Source organism: Somniosus microcephalus, chromosome 19 (assembly GCF_052327205.1).
Source record: "Somniosus microcephalus isolate GS21.2 chromosome 19, FLI_Smic_1.0, whole genome shotgun sequence".
NCBI classification, from domain to species: domain Eukaryota; kingdom Metazoa; phylum Chordata; class Chondrichthyes; order Squaliformes; family Somniosidae; genus Somniosus; species Somniosus microcephalus.
The window spans coordinates 37,637,853-37,662,913 of NC_141005.1; the positions used below are offsets into that span (position 1 = coordinate 37,637,853).

The 25,061-nt window shown below is 43.6% G+C and overlaps 1 protein-coding gene across 3 annotated transcripts in view; it reads right to left on the reverse strand.

Moving 5' to 3' along the window:
* The window catches only part of fam216a (family with sequence similarity 216 member A), a 31,209-nt gene that overhangs the window by 1,687 nt on the left and 4,461 nt on the right, over positions 1 to 25,061 (reverse strand). Inside the window, exons 3-6 of one of the 3 annotated variants that reach the window (XM_085961578.1) lie at positions 16,496 to 16,632; positions 5,580 to 5,706; positions 3,317 to 3,497; positions 359 to 441 (exon numbers count right to left, since the gene is read on the reverse strand). In XM_085961578.1, the coding sequence (XP_085817704.1) occupies positions 372 to 441; positions 3,317 to 3,497; positions 5,580 to 5,706; positions 16,496 to 16,632 (515 nt within the window). In that variant the 3' untranslated portion in view covers positions 359 to 371. Of the gene's footprint in view, positions 1 to 358; positions 442 to 3,316; positions 3,498 to 5,579; positions 5,707 to 16,495; positions 16,633 to 19,308; positions 24,791 to 25,061 lie in introns of those variants that run through there. The other 2 variants (XM_085961579.1, XM_085961580.1) reach the window with 2 other exon arrangements.

Consider the following 25,061-nt stretch of genomic DNA (forward strand, 5'->3'; position numbering starts at 1 on the left):
TACTTTGCCAACCCCCACAATCTGTCTAAGAAGCACTGATACGTGTGTGTGTGTGTATATATAGCACTTGAGATCTGTTATGTATATGGCAATTATAACAAATAAAACAAAATGAGTTTATCCTGCTTTCAAGTATCATCTCCTACCATGTAAATATAGATCTTGCTGAGTTTGCATTATACTGGAGCAATGATTGAGATTTATGCAAGACAAGTGGTACTAGATTGGAGTGAATTGTCACCTTCTGCCCAGTGTGTAATGCATCTATTTGTGCTAGTAGGATAAGAGTGTTGATATTTTGGACAATTTTATACACTTTTTCTTAAACAACATTTTCTTTGAATGACTGCTTACTTACCTTTTGAATTTGTTCACTGATTGAGCTGAACATGGGCTCTTTTAGCCTTAAAGTTTATTTTGGCTGGGGCTCCAGAATGCAACCTGTAGCATTAGAAAATTGTACTTTTAAAAGAGACTTACATTTATCATGTCCCTCTGAAAAGTCTAAGTGCTTCAGTTACAATGAATTAGTTTATGTAGGCAATTTTTGCCTTTTAAAAATAGGAACCATGAAGACCGCATCATAGAGCCATAGAAATTTACAGCTCAAAGAAGCCATTTGGCCCATTGTCTGTGCTGGATATTTGCTGCGGCAATCCAAAACTAATCCCACTGACTTAAATACTTTGGTCCCTATTATTTCAGTACATTTAGGTTCTGTTTGGATATTGACGGACTCGTGTCTGCTCAGTGGTTATTTGCCCAAATCTCACGTTTAGCCAAGGTTATAGCTCCGATTTATATTCTTATTTGTTGCGAGACTTCTATTTCTACAATCCAAAAAGCTACAGTAAGTGAAGGGTAATATGATGAAGCTGTTTCAAGTTTTGAAAATCTTCCATTACAATTGAAAGTGCAACTAAAGTCATCGCTAATGTTGCTGTGAATTCTTAACAAGTACATTGCTTCTTTTGGTAAGTTATTAATCCAACAAGTTTTGAATTAACTAATTTTAAACACCTGTACCTTGTGCTACATATTTATTCAACTAAAGAGCTCTTGCATCTTGGACTACTTGCGGATCTCCACAGCACCCTGTAAATGTTAAAATTAAATGATTGAGGCAACTTGTATACTGGTGGAGGGTGACTGGAGTGCAAATGTGGACCTATATATTTCAAGCCTCCAAGTTTAAAAGGATCAGATACACAAATCTTTTGTTTAACTTGCTTTCGCTCATTCTGTTCACAGCTGGAGATGGTGAAAAACAAAATATTTCCTAAAAAAATATTTCCATTGCTGTTTGAGCATTGCATTGTGTTTAAGAAGTTTGTTAAACAGTTTTAATAGGGGATGGATATGGACCAATGATGGACTTTCTTGTAAGCGCTGTTATTTTTGGGGACTATTTTAATCACTGTACAGGAAACAGAGATGTTTTGGGAGTAAGTTATGTTTAAATTCTGTGTTTTAAGTTTTTTTTAAAACTGAGATGAGGTTGGAGGGGGTGGGTGATGTGGTAATGAGCCAACTATCCTTGCTGTTGTACATGATTATTGTGGATAATAAACAGTCATCTTTTCTCCAGATGGCTTAACAAATTACCACATATTATAGTGAGGGATAATTCTGTTTACTTGAGCCTAGCAGGAGATGTCTGTTGAGAATATACACTTGGAAGAGGAGATAATCACTTTGGTTGACGGACCTACAGCAGAGGACATGTGTGAAAGAGACAATCTCTAGTTCAGATCACGAGGGTCCTAAGGTTACAAGCCTGGGCAATGTTATCATTTAACTAGATATTGGACAGTTTGGGTACACTTCTGAATGAGGCACTCAGACCATTTGCACAAGTAACCAATACTGCAGTATCAGAGAATATCAAACGCACGTATGAAATCTAACATTCTCACTTTCAACGTTGGGAGCATGAGTAGGCCTTTGCGTCTGCTCCACCATTCAGTAAGATCATGGCTGATCTTCGACCTCAACTCCACTTTCCCACCTGATCCCCATATCCCTTGATTCCAAAAATCTATATATCAGCCTTGAATGTACTCAACAACTCAGCATTTACAGCCCTTTTGGTTAGAGAATTCAAAAGATTCACAACCCTTCTGAGTGAAGAAATTCCTCATCTCAGTCTTAAATAGCTGATCCCTTCTGAGACTATGACCCTAGTTGTAGACTCTCCAGCCAGGGGAAACAACCTCTCAGTATCTACCCTGTCAATCCCCCTCAATCTTTTATGTTTCAATGAGATCACCTCATTCTTCTAAACTCCAGAGAGTATAGACTCGATCTCTGCTCGTAGGACAACCCTCATTCCAGGGATCACTAGTGAACCTTTGTTGCACCGCCTCCAAGGCAAGTATATCCTTCGATAAGGAGACCAAAACTGTGCACAGTACTTCAGGTGTGGTCTCACCAAAGCCCTATACAACTGTAGTAAGACTTTTGTACTCCAACCCCCTTGCAATAAAGGCCAACATGCCATTTGCCTTCCTAATTGCTTGATGTACGAGGACACCTAAATCTCTCTCGACACCAACATTTAATGGTTTCTCACCATTTAAAATATTTTTTTTCTATTCTTCCTACCAAAACGAATAACCTCACATTTCCCCACATTATATGCTATCTGCCACCTTATTGCCCACTCACTTAACCTGTCTATATCGCTTTGCAGGCTCTGTGTCCTTGCAGCTTACTTTCCCACCTAGCTTTGTATCGTCGGCAAACTTGGATACATTGCACTCGGTCTCTTCATCCAAGTCATTAATATAGATTGTAAATAGCTGAGGCCCAAGCACTGATCCTTACGGCACCCTTCTAGTTACAGCCTGCCAACCGGAAAATGGCAAGTTTGTTCCTACTGTTTTCTGTCTGTTAACCAATCCTCTATCCATGCTAATATATTACCCCCAACCCTATGAGCCCTTCTCTTGCGTAGCGAGCTTTTATATGGCACCTTATCGAATGCCTTTTGGAAATCCAAATATACTACATCCACTGGTTCCCCTTTATCTACCCTGCTAGTTACATCCTTAAACAACTCTAAGTTTGTTAAAAACACTATTTCCCTTTCATAAAACTATATTGACTCTGCCTAATCATATGATTTTTTAAGTGCCCTGTTACCACTTCCTTAATAATGGATTCCAGAGTGGACACTCTAATCAATATCTAGACTAACAGGCCAATACTATGTAAAAATATGAATAATTACTCAACATTTCAATCACTAGTTCTTAGTTGTGATTTTAGATGAACAACAGAGGAGGCAAGTCAAAGTGAAGTAAAATACACAAACCTCTGGCTGTTGTCCCCTATAATGGGGAGGGAAATTGGTCCTCCAGGCTGTAATGGGGGTGACTGCTTTACAGAGCTTTGAGATGTTGATGACCTGCTACTGCTTTGCATCCATGTTTCTTTTTGGGACTGTTTTATGAGATAATTGGTGTACTTCTGACATTCATGTGGGGTTATATACCCTGATGGGGATAAAACTTATTGGGTATTCAGGTTATTAAAATTACATTAAATGTTAATTATAGCTCCACTTCCAAGCTACAACACTATTCTACATCAATTGAAAGGGTAAAACTCAGTTGTGGACTTATCCTAGCCACTTCACTATAGAAGACAAAAACCTCTTCCAATCTTCCTACTCTTAGCTAAGATGGAGCTCCACTTCAGAGATATGCTCATACCATTGTGCAAGTCACCCACTGTATAGCAGTTTAATGGTAAACATTGGTCCTAGATAATTCACTTTCCCAACTCAACTCAGTCCTTCAATTAAGTTCAAATATTCCTTAGTCTTACTTAAATTAGAATCTTCCTTGCTTTCTACTCCCTCCTCTACCTTAGCCTTCTGCATTTCTCACTCAACTCATCATTTTTGCTTGCACAAATGCCAGATAACTGTACACTATGCAGAATGGTTACAGCACAGAAGGAGGCCATTCAGCCTGTCGAGCCCGTGCCTTTCCTTGTAGCCCTGCAAAATTTTTTCCTTCAGGTACTTATTCAATTCCCTGTGGCAAGCCACCCTTTCAGGCAGTGCATTCCAGACCATAACCACTCGCTGCGTTAAAAAGTTTTCCCTCATGTCGCCTTTGGTTCTTCTGCCAATCACCTTAAATTGGTGTCCTCTGGTTCTCGACCCTTCTGCCAATGGGAACAGTTTCTCTCTCTACACCCCTCATAATTCTGACACCTCTATCAAATCTCCTCTCAACCTTCTCTGATCTGATCTAATCTATCCATGTAACTGAAGTCCCTCGTCCCTGGAACCATTCCTGTAAATCTTTTCTGCACCCTCTAAAGCCTTCGCTTTCCTAAAGTGCAGTGCCCAGAATTGGACACAATACTCCAGTTAAGACCAAACCAGTGTTTTATAAAGGTTCATCATAACTTCCTTGCTTTTGTACTCTATGCCTCTATTTATAAAGCCCAGGATCCCATTGTAAGAAATAGCTGTTAGATTCAAAGATGAGTTTTAATTCTTAGAACAGAGACTGACAACAGGCAAGCGGAAAAAGATAGCATAAATGCCAGCAAGGTCGAATATCAAGCATCAAAAGACAAATAGAAGTGATAAGGGAATGGTAAAATGCAAGGAAACGGAGGATAGCACCTGCTAGATAACAAGGAGCCACGAAGCCATAAAATGCCCTTGAAGAAACTTGACAAAACATTCCTCAGAAAGATAAGAGGGAGGCCTTGTCAGTCATGCAGAAAGGGACGGCGAGGGTTGCCTTCCCACTTCACAATTGGACACTAGGATGGGGATCAAATGATTGACACCAGGTGATTACCAGCCCACCGAAATAACTATAAATATAGACGACCAAGAGGGGAAATCAGGGACGAAGGCTTCCCCGAGGTGGCTGATGGCCTCATACCTCCAACAGCTTGAGAGATGACCCAACGGAAGTGACCACTGCAGCAGACTGCAGGAATCCACCTAATCCGAGATCACCGTACTGCCTCCCCGTCCATCCGGTCGTGGCATTCCAATTTGGGAGTCGTAGATCGCTCCTACTGTCATGGGTTGTATGTCTATTATACTCGGCTTAAACCATATGTAATATCTGATTATGCTTTAAAACTGTAGCTCTTTAATAAAAGCCTTGCAACTTCTAAAACCCTGTTGGGTAATCTGTGTGAGCCTGTGATCCAAATCTTACACCATGTGTTTTTTTAACTGCTTTCTCAACCTGCCCTGCCACCGTCAACAATTTGTGCACACATACCCCCCAGGTCTCTGTTCTTGCACCCACTTTAGAATTGTACCATTTAGTTTATATTGCCTCTCCTCGTTCTCCCTACCAAAATGTATCATTTTGCACTTTTCTGCGTTAAATTTCACGTGCCCGCCCATTCCACCAGTCTGTCTCTGTCCTCTTGAAGTCTATCACTATCCTCCTCACTGTTCACTATACTTCCAAGTTGTGTGTCATCTGCAACTTAAGCTACCTCAAATGATTTTGTTCAAACTTTGACATAAAAAGTTAAAGATAATATAGCAGGAAGTGTTTGTTAATTATCATGAAATGTTTGCTACTTACCAAGCTGGGTACGATGTTGCAACATGCTCAAGTACTGTCTCTGCATCAACCTGTGCATGTGATCTGTGCTGTAGATGTTAGCAATACTATATAGATATCGCTTCTGCCCTGTTTTCAAGCCTGGATGCTGGAATACAGATATCAATATGTTAACGGCTTTAACTACTAACTACCATAAATGACCTCATAACTCCTTTCCAATGTGTCTCTAAATTGTTATTGAAATGAATACATAATAAACCAGGAGTACCCAAGTACCCCAAATTAGGCAATTTTGAATTAATACACAACACATGTCCAAATTCTATTCAATTTGGATCAATTCAGGTTCACATTTACATTTTGTTAATAGACAAAAGCAAAGTGGTGAACATATGCAGAATGACTATTTCCCTCAATGTATATTGCTACTGTCCTTGTATATAGAACAAAAGACATGTTTATTTATATAGCACCTTGTGTCTCTTGGGAACATCTTAGTGTTTCACATCCAATGAATTGCTTTTGAAGTGCAGTGATTGTTATGTAAGCAAATGTGGAAGCAATTTTGTGCACAGCAAGATGCCACAACCAGCAATAAGAATGTAGGAGCAATTAATTTGTTTTTGGTGGTATACATCTTCTACTACCCATTCTTATATGAAGCATGTTGACCCAGACACCGGGAGAACTGCCTGCTGTTCTATGCATAGTGCCATGGGCTTTTTAAATCATACACCTGAAGCAGGCAGGTGTGGTTTATCACCTCACCTGAAGGGTCACACTTTCAATAATGCTGCATTCCAATAGTGTCGCATTCCAATAGTGTCAGCTTAGACTGCAAGCTCATATCACCAGCAGTTTCTCTGTCATGGTTGAGAAAGGACAAGAAGGAAGTTGTCTATAGTGTCACCAACTTACAAAAAAAAAACATGTCTTGTCTCCTGTCATGTGGTGCATCTCGAGGCGAACCAAACATGACACAAAACATTGGTGGTAGAAAATATGAAATGAACAGTAAAAGTGGAAGACTATATAGAGATTTAAAAATCCTTGAACTGGTAACTTCGTCAGCATCCAGTACGTTGACATCAATGGGTAATGTCCATCCTTACTTGATCCAGAGATGGCATTATAACACCTCTCAGCCTGCTACAAAAAACAGCTAAAAGATGTACCATTTCCTCCACTAACTAAGGCAACAGCAAATTCACTAGTTTACGCAAAAGCTTCGAGAGCACCGTTACACTCCAGATATTGCACTTGGCATCAAACAACAAATCATCAACTGAACAATTCTTTAAAAAAAAAATCAGTTATCTCCTGCTATTTTTTCTGATTGAGATATAACGTGGAGAGGTTGAGATAACAAGGAGAGGAGCTAAGCAGCTGTCAATCCAAAGAAACTTTCAAAAACAACAATAGTTTCCAACCGACCTCAGGACCTATTTAGACAACTTCTCCACCGGTGTACTGGAGCAAAGATCCTGAAAGGGATCGGGTAGGTCAGCAGTTAGTCATTACACCTACACACCACTCCCCAGCAAATCATCTAGTGTATTATAAAACAATAACTGGATGGATAGTATGGAAATATACTCCACAAGTGTTACTACTTTGTGCTACAGTTTCAGATTTTTCATAAACTCAAAGTCTGCTATTACTGTACATATAAAAATTGGGCAAAATTTAAATATATAAAAGAGCATCCATTCATATAGCACTTTTTACATCCTCAGGATGTCCCAAAATGCTTCACAGCCAATGAATTACTTTTGAAGTGTTGTGACTGTTGTTATGTAGACAAAAACGGCTGCCAATTTGTGCACAGTAAGGTCACACAAACAACAATGGGATAAAGCACCAGTTAATCTATTTTTATGGTGTTGGTTGAGGGATACCGGTCGACCAGACAGCTCCCTACTCTTGTTTGAACAGTGCCATGGGATCTTTTATGTCCACCTGAGCAAGCAGGCTGGGCCTCGGTTTAATATCTCATCTGAAAGATAGCCCCTCCGCCAATACAGCACTCCCTCTGCACTGCACTGAAGAGTCAGCCTGGATTATGTGCTCAGGTGCTGGAGTGCGACTATGAAATCACATCCTTCTGACTCAGAGGTGAAAGTGTTGCCACTGAGCCAAGGCTGACACTTTTAAAATGAATATGAATTTGTGCAAATAGTGCAACAATTTGACGTCACTGGACTGGAGCTATTGTGCTGTTCTCGAAGCACCCACAAATAAACACATATCCTTCAGCCAATAAAATTGTAGGAAATTAATTGTGACTTCTTATAACTTGCAGTATATTTTAAAAGAATGCATTGTGATATGAAAACACATTGAATTTACACAAGAGACCACCAATAGTCACTGGATTTAGAAAATATTGTCCAAATCAATCTGAATACATCAAGGTTACTTGGCACAAGCCATCAAGTCTATTTTGTTCACCGAGAATGCTGAAGATTGGCACTTTCACAGACATAGCATTGAATGGGTTGCTAGGCTTGTGGAGTTATTCATGTTAAAAGCTCATTAAAATGGATGAAGTCATTCTGCAAGCTTAGAAAGTTAATAATGCCAAAAAAACTGAAAAGCAGTGTTCCTTGTACTCCAGCTTCCTCAGCACTTCCAGTCCTGCAGATTTTCCTTTGCCTTTTCTAGGAATACATTTCTGTTTTCTAATTAGGTATCCACTGCAATGCAGTAGATGTTAGTCACAAGTTATAAGCAGTCAGCCACTGCAGGAACCTACAGTCTTCATTCTTTAGATGAACTAATGAGCATAAAAAGAGGCAGCTATTAATAAAGGAAACTATTGTTGCACAAAAGTAAGAAGGTTTGAAGTTTTATGTTTTACAGCTGCCAATTCTGCTTTTTTTGAATCTTTGTAATCTTTAAAAAAAATGTACAGGAAACTCTCTGGTATCCGGCACCAACGGGACCAGGATGGTGCCGGTTGATTAAAAATTCCGGATGACGGAGAGGGTTATCTACCGAGGCTATTTTTAACAAACAAAGAGTCAGACTCCTGTTATTGAGGTGTTCGGACTTCTGACAGTGCCAAGAAGCCGAGTAGTGGCAGTTTGGAGAACTACCCTGTGGTAAACCACTGTTATACCTGTCTGTATGTGTATTCCACTAGGTACAGGTCTGGACATGCCTCGGCTGACTCCTCCCACTATTCCAGGTATATAAGTGACTACCTCCCAGTCCCTTAGTATTCTGGACGGGTCGACCACTCGAGACAAGACCTTCATTCTTTAGTTAATAAAAGCCTGGTTGTTACTCGCTTAACCTCAGTCTTTTGAGTAATTGATGGCGCATCAATTTTATTAACTAAATTTTTTATAATGGAGAAGATCCTCACACCAGCATGCCTGGACCTGGACAGTCGGGAAGCGGACGCTTCCACCAAGTTTGCTCACGTGCTTCGAGACATTCCTGACTGCCTCCACTGCGGTCGTAACGGATGCGGACAAACTGTCTGTCCTGATCTCCAAGGTGAACCACCGAGTGTACTCAGTCATCCAGGACGCGACCTCGTACACAGCCGCCCTCCAGCTCCTCAAGACCCAGTACACGCGCCCTGTGAACGAAGTATACGCCAGGCACCTTCTGGGGAGTCGCAACAACCTGGGGAATCGACTGAGGAATACCTCCAAGCACTGTCCATGCTTGGCCGGGCCTGTGGGTGTAAGGCGGTAACGCCCGCTAAGTACACGGAGGAACTGATCCGGGATGCCTTCGTAGCAGGCCACAGGTCCAACTACACCCGACAGCGACTGCTGGAGCAGAGAGTGACCTCACCCTCGACAAAGCCTCCGAAATCGCACTAACGCTGGACGCAGCCTACCGGGGCATGGAAGCCTACTCCTCTGCACCGTGGACGCCGCGGGGAACGACAACCTGGGACACGGTAGGACAGCCCCATAGCACCGTGCCACCCCAGCCACAGCCCAACAACGGCCCAACTACCGCAGCAGTGTCCCAAAGCCAGACAGCAGTATCCCAAGGCCAGAAATGCTACTTCTGTGGCCAGGCCAAACACCCCAGAGCGCGCTGCCCGGCGAAGAATGCGACCTGCTCGGGCTGCGGGAAAAAGGGACACTACGCCAGCATCTGCAAGGCCAAAGCCTCCCCGAACGCCAGCAGCGCCGCGTGTGGGCTGTGCGAGCCGCCATCTTGGGCCCCCAACAGCGCCGCGTGCGGGCCGCCATCTTGGGCCTCCCCAGCCATGTGCGAACCACCGCAGCAGCCATCTTGGACAACTCCAGCCACATGGGAATCATGGACGCCGCCATCTTGGACACCAGCCGGGACACAGCAGACCCCCCCCCCACCCCCCCCCATCTGATACCCGCAGCGATACACCGACCCCTACGCTGGCCTCTGTTACGCTGGACCAAACGAGACCGCACCAACTAGCTCGGTCCAAAATGGACGTTAAGGTAAACGGCCATGCAATAAACTGCCGTTTTGACTCCGGGAGCACAGAGAGCTTCATCCACCCCGACACGGTGCGGCGTTGCTCTCTCCCAGTCCTGCCTGCGCACCAGCGGATTTCTATGGCCTCCGAGTCCCAGTCAGCGGACATTGGCGGCTACTGCGTGGTGACACTAGTAGTAGACGGGACTGTGTTCAATAATTTTAAACTCCTGGTCCTGCCCGACCTCTACGCTGCCGTCCTACTGGGGTTGGATTTCCAGTGCCACCTCAAAAGCGTTACGCTGGCGTACGGTGGCCCCCTCCCCCCACCCCCACAGTCCGCAGCCAGCAGCCTCCAAATTGCCCGCCGCGCACCAGATGCAACTTCTCCACACTCAAGAGTCCCACCCCCCCCACTGTTTGCTAACCTCACCCCCGACTGTAAGCCCATCGCCACAAAGAGCAGGCGATACAGTGCCGAGGACAGGGTTTTCATCAAAACCGAAGTGGAGCGGCTCCTGAAGGAGGGGATTATTGAGGGCAGCTCCAGCCCCTGGCGAGCCCAGGTTGTGGTCGCTAAGACCGGCGAGAAACAACGCCTGGTCATCGACTACAGCCAAACAATAAACCGCTACACCCTGCTGGACGCCTACCCACTCCCCTGCATAGCTGACATGGTCAACCAGATCGCGCAGTACCGCGCCTTTTCGACCATTGACCTGAAATCAGCGTACCACCAGCTCCCCATCCGCCCTGAAGACCGCCAGTATACTGCTTTTGAGGCAAACGGCCGCCTCTATCACTTCCTTAGGGTTCCCTTCGGCGTTACCAATGGGGTCTCCGTCTTCCAAAGGGAGATGGACCGGATGGTCGATCAAAACGCGCTGCAGGCCACTTTCCCTTACCTAGACAATGTGACCATCTGCGGCCATGACTTGCAGGACCATGACGCAAACCTCGAGAAATTCCTCCGCACCGCCCAACTCCTGAACCTGACATAGAACAAGGAGAAGTGCATATTCCGCACAGACCACCTCGCCATCCTTGGCTGTGTTGTGGAACACGGGGTCATCGGTCCCGACCCGGACGCGTCCCCTTATGGAACTCCCACTGCCCCACAGCTCTGAAGAGGTGCCTAGGGTTTTTTTCCTACTACGCTCAGTGGGTCCCCTACTATGCAGACAAAACCCGTCCGCTGATCAAAACCACCTCTTTTCCCCTGATGGCAGAGGCCCGCTTGGCCTTCCACCGTATCAAGGAGGACATTGCCAAAGCCACCATGCACGCAGTGGACGAATCCATCCCCTTCCAGGTGGAAAGCGATGCGTCCGACTTCGCTCTGGCCGCCACCCTTAATCAGATGGGGAGACCTGTGGCATTCTTCTCACGAACCCTCCAGGGCCCGGAGACCAGGCACTCCGCGGTCGAGAAGGAGGCCCAGGCTATTGTGGAGGCGGTGCGTCATTGGAGGCACTACCTGGCCGGAAAACGATTTACCCTGCTCACTGATCAGCGTTCAGTTGCTTTTATGTTCAACAACAAGCAGAGGGGCAAAATCAAAAATGACAAGATCTTGAGGTGGAGAATCGAACTTTCCACCTACAATTACGAGATCTTGTACCGGCCTGGGAAGCTCAATGAACCCCCAGATGCCCTATCGCGTGGCACCTGCGCCAGCACGCAGATCGATAGGCTGAGGGCCCTCCACAATGACCTCTGCCACCCGGGGGTCACCAGGTTCTTCCACTTCATCAAGGCCCGCAACCTGCCTTACTCCATCGAGGAGGTCAGGACCATGACCAAGAACTGCCAAGTCTGCGCTGAGTGCAAACCGCACTTTTATAGACCAGACAGAGCCCACCTGATAAAAGCCACTCGCCCTTTCGAACGCCTGAGCGTCGATTTTAAAGGGCCTCTCCCCTCCTCCGACCGCAATGTGTACTTCCTCAACATCATTGACGAGTACTCCCATTTCCCGTTCGCTATCCCCTGCCCGGACATGACCAGTGCCATGGTCATTAAATCTCTGAACAGCCTCTTCACCCTGTTCGGTTTCCCCAGCTATATCCATAGCGACCGGGGCTCATCGTTTATGAGCGATGGACTCCGCCAGTACCTGCTCGCTAGGGGTATAGCCACAAGCAGGACCACCAGTTACAACCCCCGGGGGAACGGACAGGTGGAAAGAGAGAATGCAACAGTTTGGAAGGCCGCCCTACTAGCCTTAAAGTCTAGGGGCCTTCCGACCTCCCGCTGGCAGGAGGTGCTCCCCGATGCGCTCCACTCGATTCGGTCACTGCTCTGCACTGCCACCAATGCCACCCCTCACGAGAAAATGTTTGTCTTCACAAGGAAGTCCAGATCGGGGACATTGTTACCGCCATGGCTGACGTCCCCAGGGCCGGTACTACTGAGAAGACACGTGAGGGCCAATAAAATGGACCCCCTGGTCGAGAGGGTCGACCTCCTCCACGCCAACCCCCAGTACACTTACATCGCGTACCCGGACGGGCGGGAGGACACAGTCTCCATACGAGACCTCGCACCCTCGGGGACCGCTGTAACCCACTACCACCCCCCCCCCCCACGACCCGATATCCAACCCCAGCAGCCGGCTCGCCTTGGACCGTCACCCACGAGGACTACACTCCAGGGCCCCAGCCTACACGGGACGCGACGCCGGAAGCTCCACCACCCCTGCCGTCGCCACGTCGATCACAGCGGCAGACAAGACCTCCGGAGAGACTCCAATACATGAACTTTTAAATACACTTCACCCCGCCGGGCTCATTTTTAAACAAGGGGTGAATGTGGTAAACCACTGTTATACCTGTCTGTATGTGTATGTGTATTCCACTAGGTACAGGTCTGGACATGCCTCGGCTGACTCCTCCCACTATTCCAGGTATATAAGTGACTACCTCCCAGTCCCTTAGTATTCTGGACGGGTCGACCACTCGAGACAAGACCTTCATTCTTTAGTTAATAAAAGCCTGGTTGTTACTCGCTTAACCTCAGTCTTTTGAGTAATTGATGGCGCATCATACCCCCACTAACTAACTCGGTCACCACGGGAGACTCGGACTCTGACTCGGCAACATTTCCGGTTATTGAGGTGTTTTCAGAGTATGAATTTTGCCAGTTAATAGAGAATTCCGGATATTTAGGTGCCGTTTAAACAAGAGTTTCTTGTATTATAGAATAAAAACAGAAAATGCTGGAGATACTCAGCAGGTCAGGCAGCATCTGCGAAGAGAGAAACAGAGTTAACATTTCAGGTCGATAACCTTTCGTCAGAACTAGAAAAAAAAGCAGGAAATGGAACAGATTTTTAAGCAAGGGTAGGGGCTGGGAAATTAGGGAGGGGATGAAAGAACAAAAGGGAAGGTCTGTGATAGGATAGAAGGCAGGAGAAGTTAAGAGACATTAAGAGATATTCAAGGCAAAAGGAGAAGGTAATGGGACAGGTTAAGAAACAAAGGATGGCTCTAGATGAGGTGTGAATTGTGCTGGCAGAATGAAAGACAGCTGCCATGTGGGAGAGAAGAACGGAAGGCACAAACAAAAAGTGTGGATAAAAAATATATATGATAGGGGCCGAGGTTATGATCTGAAATTATTGAACTCTATGTTGAGTCCAGAAGGCTGTAAAGTGCCTAATCGAAAGAGGAGGTGCTGTTCCTCAAGCTTACGCTGAGCTTCCGTGGAACAATGCAAGAGGCCGAGGACAGTGAGGTTTGAGTGGGAGTGGAGCAGTGAATTAAAGTGACAGACGACCGGAAGCTCGGGGTCCCCCTTATGGACTGAATGGAGGTATTCTGCAAAGCAGTCACCCAATCTGCGTTTGGTCTCCCCAATGTAGAGGAGACCACATCATGAGCAGCGAATACAGTATGCTAAATTGCAAGAAGTACAAGTAAATCGCTGTTTCACCTGGAAGGGGTGTTTGGGGCCCTGGACAGTGGGAAGGGGGGGAGGTATAAGGGCATGTGTTGCATCTCCTGCGCTTGCACAGGAAGGTGCCAGGCGAAGGGGAAGGGGTGTTGGGGGTGGTAGAGGAGTGGACTAGGGTGTCATGGAGGGAGCAGTCCCTACGGAATGCTGAAAGGGGAGGTGAGGGGAAGATGCATTTGGTGGTGGGATCACGCTGGAGATGGCGGAGGATGATCCGTTAAATGTGGAGGCTGGTGGGGTGAAAGGTGAGGACAAGGGGAACTCTATCGTGGTTCCGGGAGGGAGGGGCAGGGGTCAAGGCAGAAGTGCGGGAGATAGAATGGACACGGTCAAGGGCCGTGTCAACCACTGTAGAGGGGAATCCTCGGTTGAGGAAAAATGAAGACATGTCGGAAGCAATGGTATGGAAGATGGCATTATCAGAGCAGATGCGGTGGAGACGGAGAAACTGGGAGAATGAAATAGAGTCCTTACAGGAGGCGGGGTGGGAGGAAGTGTAGTCCAGGTAGCTGTGGGAGTCAGTGGGCTTGTAGTGTATTATAGAATAGTTTGGTTGAAGTTGAAAAAGGTGATAGATACTGTGCTTCAAATCAGAAGTTAAAATAAGCTGAGTTTAAATGCATTTGTCTTGTAAACACTGAAGGCTGTATTTCCCATAGGGCTAACTAACACATATTGCTAACAATGTAGACTGAAGACTCCACTGATGGCTCACTGAGATTTTCCAGTGAGTAGCTGAACCATTCAGATCAACAAGATTCGAGTTGTGATTCCTGGTATGTGTTGGGTTAGCTGATCTCAGCCAGCACACGGGTAGGAGTACCAAGATTGTCCCAACCCTGTGTCACTGAGGTCAGAGAGTAAAAAAAATCAGCCACAGTTCTGCTACTGTTATCCAGTAAGCCATCTAGAAGTGTGCATGTGTGGAGATGTTGGACAAGGACAGGATTAGGATTGGCTGAGATGCTTCCCATGGTCAAACAGCCTTCCGACAGTCAATGCAAAGGTTCAAAAATTAATGGGCCAGATCTTGCTGGAGAAATAATGGTGTGTTAATGATGCACGCCGTTTTTAATGTGCAAAGCGGACAGCAAATTCAGGTAATTAAGAGATACGTCATGGGTTGTAAATCTCCAGAACCAGCTGGTCAATTTACGTCGCTCCGCTGTTTGCTTTGCACAAATGGCATCTCATCCTTAGCCTCCCTGTTATTTTTAAGAACTTGCTGGATTTGCACATTAATTGCCCATTAAACTCACTATAAACAATTAAGTCTTGTAATTAAGAGCGTATTACTTTTTTAACGTGATAATTGTTAATGCAATGCCAATCAACCTCTCTGGCCCAGAATGGGAACAAGTTAAACTGTTCAATCTCATTCCTGCATATAGTCAATTGTTGGAGATTTTAAAAAGTCACATTTTAAATTAAAAACATTTTCTTACTTTTCCTTTCCCTCTCTTTATTTCTCTTTCTGTATCGGATTTGATTCTAATTCATCCACTCTAATTCACCTTCCTTCTCTGTCATTCCTCTGTTTCTTTCGCAATCCTTAACTCTCATTATCTCCTTAACCACTCTGTTGGCCCTGCTGTTAACTAAGGTCCCAGCTGCCCTGTTGCCTAAGCCATGCTATTATCAGCTTGCACTTCAAAAAGTGACGACGCAAAATAACTTTGAACTGACGGGTGCAGAAAAAAGACCAACAGCGGGCTCCACGAGATGCCCCGCTCCAGCAAGATCTGGCCAAATATCTTCACTTGGCTGAAGGTGACCACTGACCAAGCAACTGTCCTAGAGAAGGAGCCAACGCCTTCCGCAAAAGAGAAAATTGGTCAGTAAAAAATACACAATGTACACTAGAGAATAGTAAAATGTATGAATCATAGATTGATACAGCACAGAAGGAGGACATTCAGCCCATCATGCCTGTGCTGGCTCTTTGAAAGAGCTATCCAATTAGTCCCACTCTTGTTAGACCCACTGCTGTGCGCAAATTGGCTTTTGTGTTTCCTACATTACAACAGTAACTACACTTCAGAAGTACTTCCTTGGCTGTAAACCACCGTGGGACATCCTGAGGTCATGACAGGCTCTATAGAAATGCAAGGCTTTATTATTTCTATAAATGTCAGAAGGTCTGGCATTAGGTTGACTGTTTATCCTGTCGCATGGGGCAGGTGGAGCAAAGACCAGTGTTTCCATCAGCAGCATGAGGACCCAGCAGCAAGGACGAGGCCTTTCCCCAAGACCCTGATACCCAGCACTCTCCGTTAGCAAAACTCAGATCTTTCATTGACATTTTTTATTTCTCCCGAGTTTCTATAATGAGTGATCTGAACTGATGGGAGATAGTTATACAATTATACATCCTCAACGACCCATTCTTATATGATTGGGAAACAGCATTTTTCTATACTAATGTTATATTCTGTACAGCAGATTGCCCAATATCTGCTACTTTTAAGTATATGCCTGGGATAATGGGATTGAAAAAAAAAAGTCAAATTGGTTAGTTTTAGGAGGACATTGTAGGCATGTACTTCAGAGACCTGCAGAAATGGTGCTCTCTCCACTGATCTGGGGATGTGTATGGTTTTCAGCTGTGGACCGAGTGACAATTGCTGCAACATGACCCGATACTCTCTGGCTTTCCGTTCCTTCATTTCCGCTATTTTCTCTGTCAGCGCTAGAGGACAGAACAGAAGCAGAAAAATATATATGAGATGGAACAACATATTTAATTCCAACTCAAAAAGAAAGCGTTTTATATATGTTCTAAAAACTTTACAATGCTGCTTCTGTCATTTTAAAACCCGAGGCTTAATTGCTACGCTATCTGATGCTACTTGTTCTCAGGATGTGAATGACACTGGCAAGTCCGTATTTAGTGCCCTGCCCTAGTTCCCCAGGAAGATAGTGGCATGCCTTTTTCTTGAATCATTGCAGTCCTTGTGGTGATGGCGTTCCCACATTGATGTTTAAAGAATTTCAGGATTTTTACCCAGTGACAATGAACAAATGGTAATATATGTCCAGGTCAAGACAATGTTCAACGTGGAGGGAGCTCCGAGGTGATGGTCATCCCATAACGTTTCTGCTTTTGTCCTTCTTGGTGGTAGAGGTTGCAGGGCTGGGGGTTGCTGCCAAAGTAAGCTTGGTGAGTTGCTACAGTGCGTCCTGTAGATGTTCGCATATTGCAGCCGCACTGCACTGTGGTGCAAGGAGTGGATATTGAGTCCAGTAACAGGGGCACCAATCAACTGGATGGTATTAAATTTCTTGAGTGTTGTTGCAGCTGCACCGAGCAAGATGAGTGGTGTGACTATTCAATCACAGTCCTGACTTAAAGCCTTTCCACCATCTACAAGGCTTAAGGGGTCACGCGATAAATCACTCACTGTAGTGTATCCAGCTTGTGCCCTGCTCTTGCAGCCATGGCAGTACAGTAATATGCTGGGTCAGGTTTTCTGGTGATTGATAACTCCCAAGATATTGATGGTTGGGGACTTATTGATGGTGGTGCCATTCAAGGTCAGGGGTAGATGATTGGGCTTTATCTTGTTGGAGATAGTCTAGCATTAAATGTGGCTCAAATGTTACCTGCCATTTGTCAACCCAAGGGTAGATGTATACCAACATCTCACTACAACAGTATTATTTTCTATAGATGGAACACATCAGTCTTTAGATCATATATATTGCACATAACCTTTTCACTGCAAAATCCCAAACAGGAAGATAGTAAAAATGATATGACAAGGCTCTTCCCCAAGTCACTGTAAAGCAACATCTTGTTACAGAGTGGCATGGAGAGACACAATAGGCTTGCCTTGGACATTCATTATCATAATGCATTATCTTCTGACATGCAATGCCAGGTTACATGTGTAAGGAAGAAAATATGGCTAGAAAAAGAAAAAAATAATCTCAACATTTTTATAGGATAACATCTTCTTACAAGGAACATAGGAATAGAAGTAGGCCATGGAGTCCTTTGGGCCTGTTCGGTCATTCTATTAGATCCTGGCTGATCTGTACCGCAGCCCCATTTACCTGCTTTCCTTCATATTCCTTGATATCCATACTTAACAAAAAATCAATTTCAATCTTGAAAATTTCAATTCACCCAGCATCCACAGCCTTTAGGGAGAGAGAATTCCAAATTTCTACTTTGTGTGAAAAGTGCTTCCTGATTTCACTGCTAACTAGCCTAGCTGTAGCTTTTGGAATATGCCCCCTCGTTCTGGATTCCCCCACCGAAGGAAATAGTTTCTCTGTATCTATCCTATTGAATCCCTTTATCATGTTGAACATCTTGATTAGATCGCCCCTCAACCATCTAAAAAGTCAAGGGCATACAAACCAAGTTAATGCAGCCGGTCTGCATAATTTAACCCTTTAAGCCCCAGTATCATTCTGATAACTCTCTGCTGTAACCACCAGCCCCCACCAAAGCCAATATCTTTCCTGATGAACGCAGTACTCCAGGTGGGATCTGACCAGGCTCTGTATATCTGAAGCATCATTTCCTCACTTTTGTATTACAACCCTCAAGATAAAGACCAACGTTCCATCAGCCTTTTTGTTTTTTTTGGTACCTGCGCACCAGTTTTTAGTGATTTGTGTACATGGACACATAAATCCCTTTGGTCCTTTACAGCTCCTAGTTTCTCACAATTAAGAAAATATTCCGATTTGTCTTTCTTGGATCCAAGTTGAATAACCTCACACCCCCTCACTTTGAACTCCATCTGCCATAATTTTGCCCACTCATCTGTGTGTGTCCCTTTGTAACTTCCTGTTCCCATCTACGCAACTTACTGTGTCTTCTACCTTAGTGTCATCTGCAAACTTTGACATACAACTCTCTAGCCCTTTATCATGTATATATTATATTTGTTCACACACAAATCTTTGAAGGTGGCAGGACAAGTTGATAAGGATGTTAAGAAAGATGCCAGGTCTTGGAGAAGGTGCAGAGGAGACTTACTAGAATGGTACCAGGGATGAGGTACTTTAGTTATATGGAGAAATGGCAGAAGCTGGGATTGTTCTCCTTAGAGCAGAGAAGGTTAAGTGGAGAGTTAATAGAGGTGTTCAAAATTATGAAGGGATTTGATTGGATAAATAAGGAGAAACTGTTTCCACCAGCAAGGAGGGTCGGTAACCAGAGGACACAGATTTAAGATAATTGGCAAAAGAACCAAAGGGACGATGAGGTTTTTTTTTTTTTTTTTTTTTTTTATAAATGCAGTGAGTTGTTATGGTCTGGAATGCACCGTCTGAAAGGGTGGTGGAAGCAGATTCAATAGTATTTTAAAAGGAAATTGTGTAATATCACACACACACACACACACACACACACACACACACACACTGAAAGGGGAAATTTTACAGGGCTATGTGGAAAAGAGCAGGGGAGTGTGACTAATTGGATGGCTGTCGAAGAGCCAGCACAGGCACGGTGAACTGAATTTATACCACCACCACCTCATTCTATGGTAAAAAAAAACTGAAGCCCCAGTACATATCCCTGGGGAACACCACTTAGAACACACTAATTTTAGCAGGAACCCTTAAAACATTGTAATGTGGTTTCAGATTGCAATACTGTAATATGATAATGAATGTCCAAGAAAGCAGGTCTTTTGATAGGTTTCTACTTATGCCACTCTGGCAACTGCTTAGAATCCCACCTAGTGTCTGCACATTTTTAATAGACACTATAGCCTGGTCCAACTAAGATCAATTGTTATTTTCTGGTTCCTTTAAGAAATCAGACTCTCGTGTGATATCTGAAAGATTAATGGAGTGCCCTCTGTTAACTTATGGCACTGAACACTACAGAACAGAAAGGGCCGAGTTATAATGAAGGGTTGCCGTTTAAAATATCAACCTGGTATTTTTTTTTCCCCATTTTCAAATGCGACAGATTTGCTGTACAATATTTTTTGCTTTTAGGTCCCAGGTTTAAACCCTGGTCTGTGCCGAGTTAGCGGAATACATTGAGGTAGTGTACTATAGGAGAGGGGGCCAAGGTGCCCAAGGCCAATTAGCATTTGTTTACGTAGTATGACTTACACATTTTAGGTGAGAAATTGTAAGAAAATTTGAGGAGAAATAATGTATTGATTGAATAAACTACAAAAAAGACAGTCAGAATTTGTAGGTGCTGATATTAGCAGGAAAATGCAGAACACTTTTTTTGATATTCCTTTGTCCATTATTTTAACAAACCTGTTTACTTAATGTGTGTTATTTAAAAAGATGTTAACTCCTCCATTAAAATAGCAGACAACAAAATGTCACACAAATATTCATTAATGCCAACATTTCTAGTTTACTGTAATTTACTGATTTAAGTTGATTCTCTTTTAAAATACTTCATTTGTGTAAAAAGGAATATTTATTCTGCTACCAATCATATTAGTTATACAATTTTGCTACAGGGAGATCATAAATAGTTAAATTATAAATCTGGTAGCACAGCTCAAAATCCCATAAATCTAAAAGCAGAACAATTTCAAATGTGACACTTTATAAGACATGAAGGTTAAAATGTATGATGATCTTCAGTATTTTTTTTTTTTCCCCCCCCCCCAGATTATTCATTCTGGTTCAATATGTACTTAGGCTTCTGAAAGAGCCAGGTGCTGGGTCTGTATGGTGATCCAACATTAAGTCAGGCATTCTGAAAAGTTTTGTTTGTCTTCTGGTTTCCCAGGAAATCATCCTTTCAGTATCCCAATGGGAAGCAGCTGCTAACAAGGTAAATTCTCATCAGCAGAACTAATTAGCTCTCTGTGCGAAACTTTTCAATGCAAACTAAGAGTATTTTATTAGATGTGGTTGATAGAATGCATAGGGAAGTAGATAACTATTATAAAGTTTTACCTTGCAGATAAGATGGCTTCAGGATATAATTTTCCTCTGTGCATAATTTTAGTTATATGTCCCACTTTGCTGGCAGTATTTATACCACCACCAGCTCATTTATTTCATATATGTTTTTTAAAAAATAGCTATGGTCAAAATGAAGGAAGCTCTTAATTCACTAAGTTTCAACCTGGAAGGCAGGTGATGGTCGATCAGTAGAAAGGGACAAAAGCCCCAATCTCAGAAATCTACCAAGATAACATTAAATTGATGACTGAAGCAGCAGCAGGTTTAAAAGTGTACAGAGCTTGGCAGGTGACTATGTGACTGTGGGATGCAGTGTTCAATGATTGCAAAGCAATTTAGACAATCTACAGCATTATAAAGTGTCATTTAGGATTGGTATCATTGTTATGGTGAAAGATACCATTATTGTTTTGATGGCTAACTTGATCAAAGTTGACAGACAGTGTTCTCCTTCAAAGGAAAAGAGCTGCTTATACTCCAGGGACTCTTGTGATCATCATTTTTTTATTTGCTGTGCAGTTATTGCATGTTGATGGGCCACTGGAATGCTCATTGAAATCATCTCATGTAAATCTACCATCAGAGACAGGGGCAATTTTAACCTAACCCGTCGGGAAATTGACAAGATTGGATGCAACGCTGGTTTTATACCCCATCCGATTTTACTGTCCGTTGAAGTCAATGGAGACTAATATTGGGCGGGGCGTCCACATGATCCTGTGGGTTTCCTGTCCTGAGAGTTTGGTTAAAATTGCCCCCCCCACCCCCGGTGTCTCGAAGAACATACCGAGAGAAACTGCAAAAATTAAGGACCCTTTTTTTTTCTTCTTTTTTTTAAAAAAAACGCATTCATTTCAAGTAAATGTGACTTGTGTTCAATTGTTTCTTACCTACCTTGTATATAATCTTCTGTAACTAAATCTGAATAATGGTATTACCCTGTGTGCAGTACTTTTCCACATTCCGAGATGAGGGGAGAATATTGTATGCCTTCCATATATTTGCTAGTAAGCAATTTACTGCAGTTGATTGTTGGTTAGACGTGAGCTACACTACACATACACAAGAGAAAGTCACAGCTTTCAGTTCATAACCAATTCAGTCTGTTACTGCTTAGTGAGAATACTAGTCATTCCACATGGAGCATGGGCGTTCTTGTCTTAACTAATTAAAGGAGGTGGTATTGTCTGTCAGAAAAAAAAGGTTTCCTAACTTATTAATGTCAATGCAACCCTATAAAATGCACAGAATGAATTTCATGTGGGATGTAGAGTCTGTAATGGAATGAAGTCGGTTACACTGAATGTTGCTTGAGAATTTACTGTAAATCCCGGTTTGTTGCTGTTCTGATAAAACCTTACAAAATCTGTGTATAAATTAGTCTTATATTTGAAGGATGTAAAAACATGCAGAAGGATATAATACACCAGGTTTTACAGTGGATACGGGAGGAGGAAGCCATACCCTCCTGAGCAGACCTACTGGCCTTGCAGTAATTATCTAGCACTCTGACCAACAGTGCATCAGAAGGCTTGGAATTAGCAGAAGTGCCAGTACCCAATCTGCCCCACCATACAGGAGCATTTGGCAACTGTTTCAGAATTTTCTGCAGACTTTCTTATCACCGTGAAACGAACAGCAGCACACACCCTGTATGCAACTGCCACTTTTGAATCTTTCCAGCGGTTCTTCCAGACACCCCCTTTGTGAAAAAGTATATCTATCAAGTTCCAACTGCACTGGTTAAGGGAGAAAATAAACATTTCTGCTTCCCTAGAAAACAGCAACAGCAAAAGCAATGCTGCTGTGACATTTGGATTTTCCAGGATTCTGGGACTATTGACTGTGCATACATTGACGAGTGTGTATATTCACGGAATGAGGTTGCTTACAGCAAGCAACAGCATTGCGATACAAAATTACAACTGCTGCACGATAGCAAAAATATCAGTACAAGATTCTCCCATAACTACTTTTTCCCCATTCCTCCCTCAGCCTGCATTTTTATATCACATCTCAATATCTCAAAATGCTTCACGTACAATGAATGACTTTGAAGTGCAGTAACCCTATCACTTGTGGTGTCACATGGTGCAGTGGACTTATACAATAGCCTTTCATCTCTAGGGCTGGAGTTCAAAGCCAGCCTAGAGTGATGAGATGAATGTTTCCCTTGTCTGCTGGCTGTAAGGGTCTCTTTCAATCCAATTCCTAGTGGGCATTGATCCACAGCACAAAATTGTCTCTAACTTGGAACTAAATTGGCAATCTTACGCAAATAGGTGACAGGATTGCTGGTGTGGAAATGGAAAACTGAACGGTTATAAAATTCTGACAGGACTGGACAGACTAGATGCAGGAAGGATGTTCCCAATGGCGGGGGAGTCCAGAACCAGGGGTCACAGTCTAAGGATAAGGGGTAAGCCATTTAGGACAGAGATGAGGAGGAATTTCTTCACCCAGAGAGTGGTGAACCTGTGGAATTCTCTACCACAGAAGGCAGTTGAGGCCAATTCATTAAATATATTCAAGAAGGAGTTGGATATATTTCTTAAGGCTAAAGGGATCAAGGGGTATGGGGAGAAAGCAGGGACCGGGTACTGAATTTGGATGATCAGCCATGATCGCATTGAATGGCGGAGCAGGCTCGAGGGGCCGAATAGCCTACTCCTGCTCCTATCTTCTATGTTTCTATGTCACACTGGTTCAATAGGGAGTGCTCTTTTGAGGTTGGCCCAGAATAGAGTGATCTCTGATCTGCATTTAACTGAAATATCTCATCTTAAAATGCTAACTGTAAAGTATTTCATTTCCCAACACTAACCATTCCTTAGTTTGATGAGCAAAACATACACATTTATTTTTTTTAAATTTCCTACCCACTTCATTTTTCAATCTCAGAACATCTGAACAACTTGTAGAAACTTGAACTTCCAGATCAAGCAAGGATATATTAATGTTCCCACCTTCCTAGGTAGCAACATGCAAGTGACAACTGTTGTTGCCCAACATCCCACACTAAATAAGGGAACAGAACCTAGAGTTTGGCCCATAACAACCAGACATATGTTGTGATATACAACAAACAGTAGGTTTTATTATCCAAGCACCTAAATGAACTGTCTTGCTGGTTATTTGTTGTTAATGGTCCAATAATGTGCTTGTGCCACTAAACCAAGATAAAAGGTGCTGCATGGCTAGTAGAATCCCTGTTAGCCATATTCTTCTTGGGGTGTACGCACTTAGTGGGTCCTACTATCTACTTAGGAACAGTTCGGACAGTTCTGACAAAGGGTTTGACTGACTGATTCTCTAAAGGTCCAGCACTCAGGTTCTTGCACAGCCACTTGACCAGAGAAGTTGGTGTTAATTGTGGTTAGGCTGGAATCCATATCCTGTAGGGTGGCCTCGACTGAGCTCCTAGTGGAAATGACCTGCTCCACAGCTGATTCAGTCTGACTGTTACTGGACTCAATCACACTTTGAAGCATATTCACCCCAGTCTGGAAACTGACTTGCATCTCTTCTAGTCTAGACTGGAAGTTCTTTTTCACTTCCCCCCCCATCTAGGTCAGTCCATCTGTCTGTAACATTAACAAATTGGCCAGAAGGTCAGCATCTGTCTGATCTTTGAGTTTTCCATTCCTTTCTTCCTCCTATCCCTACTTTGCCCTCAGCTAATGTATTATCTTGCTCGCCTCCCTGTTTGGTAGTTCTAATTCCCAATTCCTGCTGTTTTGGAGGCTCTTTCTGAATCAGATAATAGTCTGAGGTAGAAGTTGCCACCTGTTTACGTTCCTCCTGCTGGCTCCCCTCACCCTGTGATTGTTGGTTGGGACACTCTAGGATTGCTGTCTGTACAGCACCGTTAGTATCAAATGGGGACGGAATTGGTGAAATAACTTTTCTGCTGATCATCTTTTGGAATGTTTCCGGAGCATCTGCAACAAAATTGCGAATCATGATGAGTGGCATTTCATGAACTGTTGTATCTTGCCCAATTAATAGTCGATTCTTATCTAGCACATTACAACGCACTAAGAAGGGTTACCACACATCTATAATATTAAAAATCTTATATCTGCACACACTTCCAGTCACCCTTTACCATTACAAATTCTTATGTTTATGTAGGTCTGCAGCACCACTGGCAAGAGGGTGTAATTACAGTGCGGAATGTTTACAGACAGTTTCCTATAGAAATGTGGACAT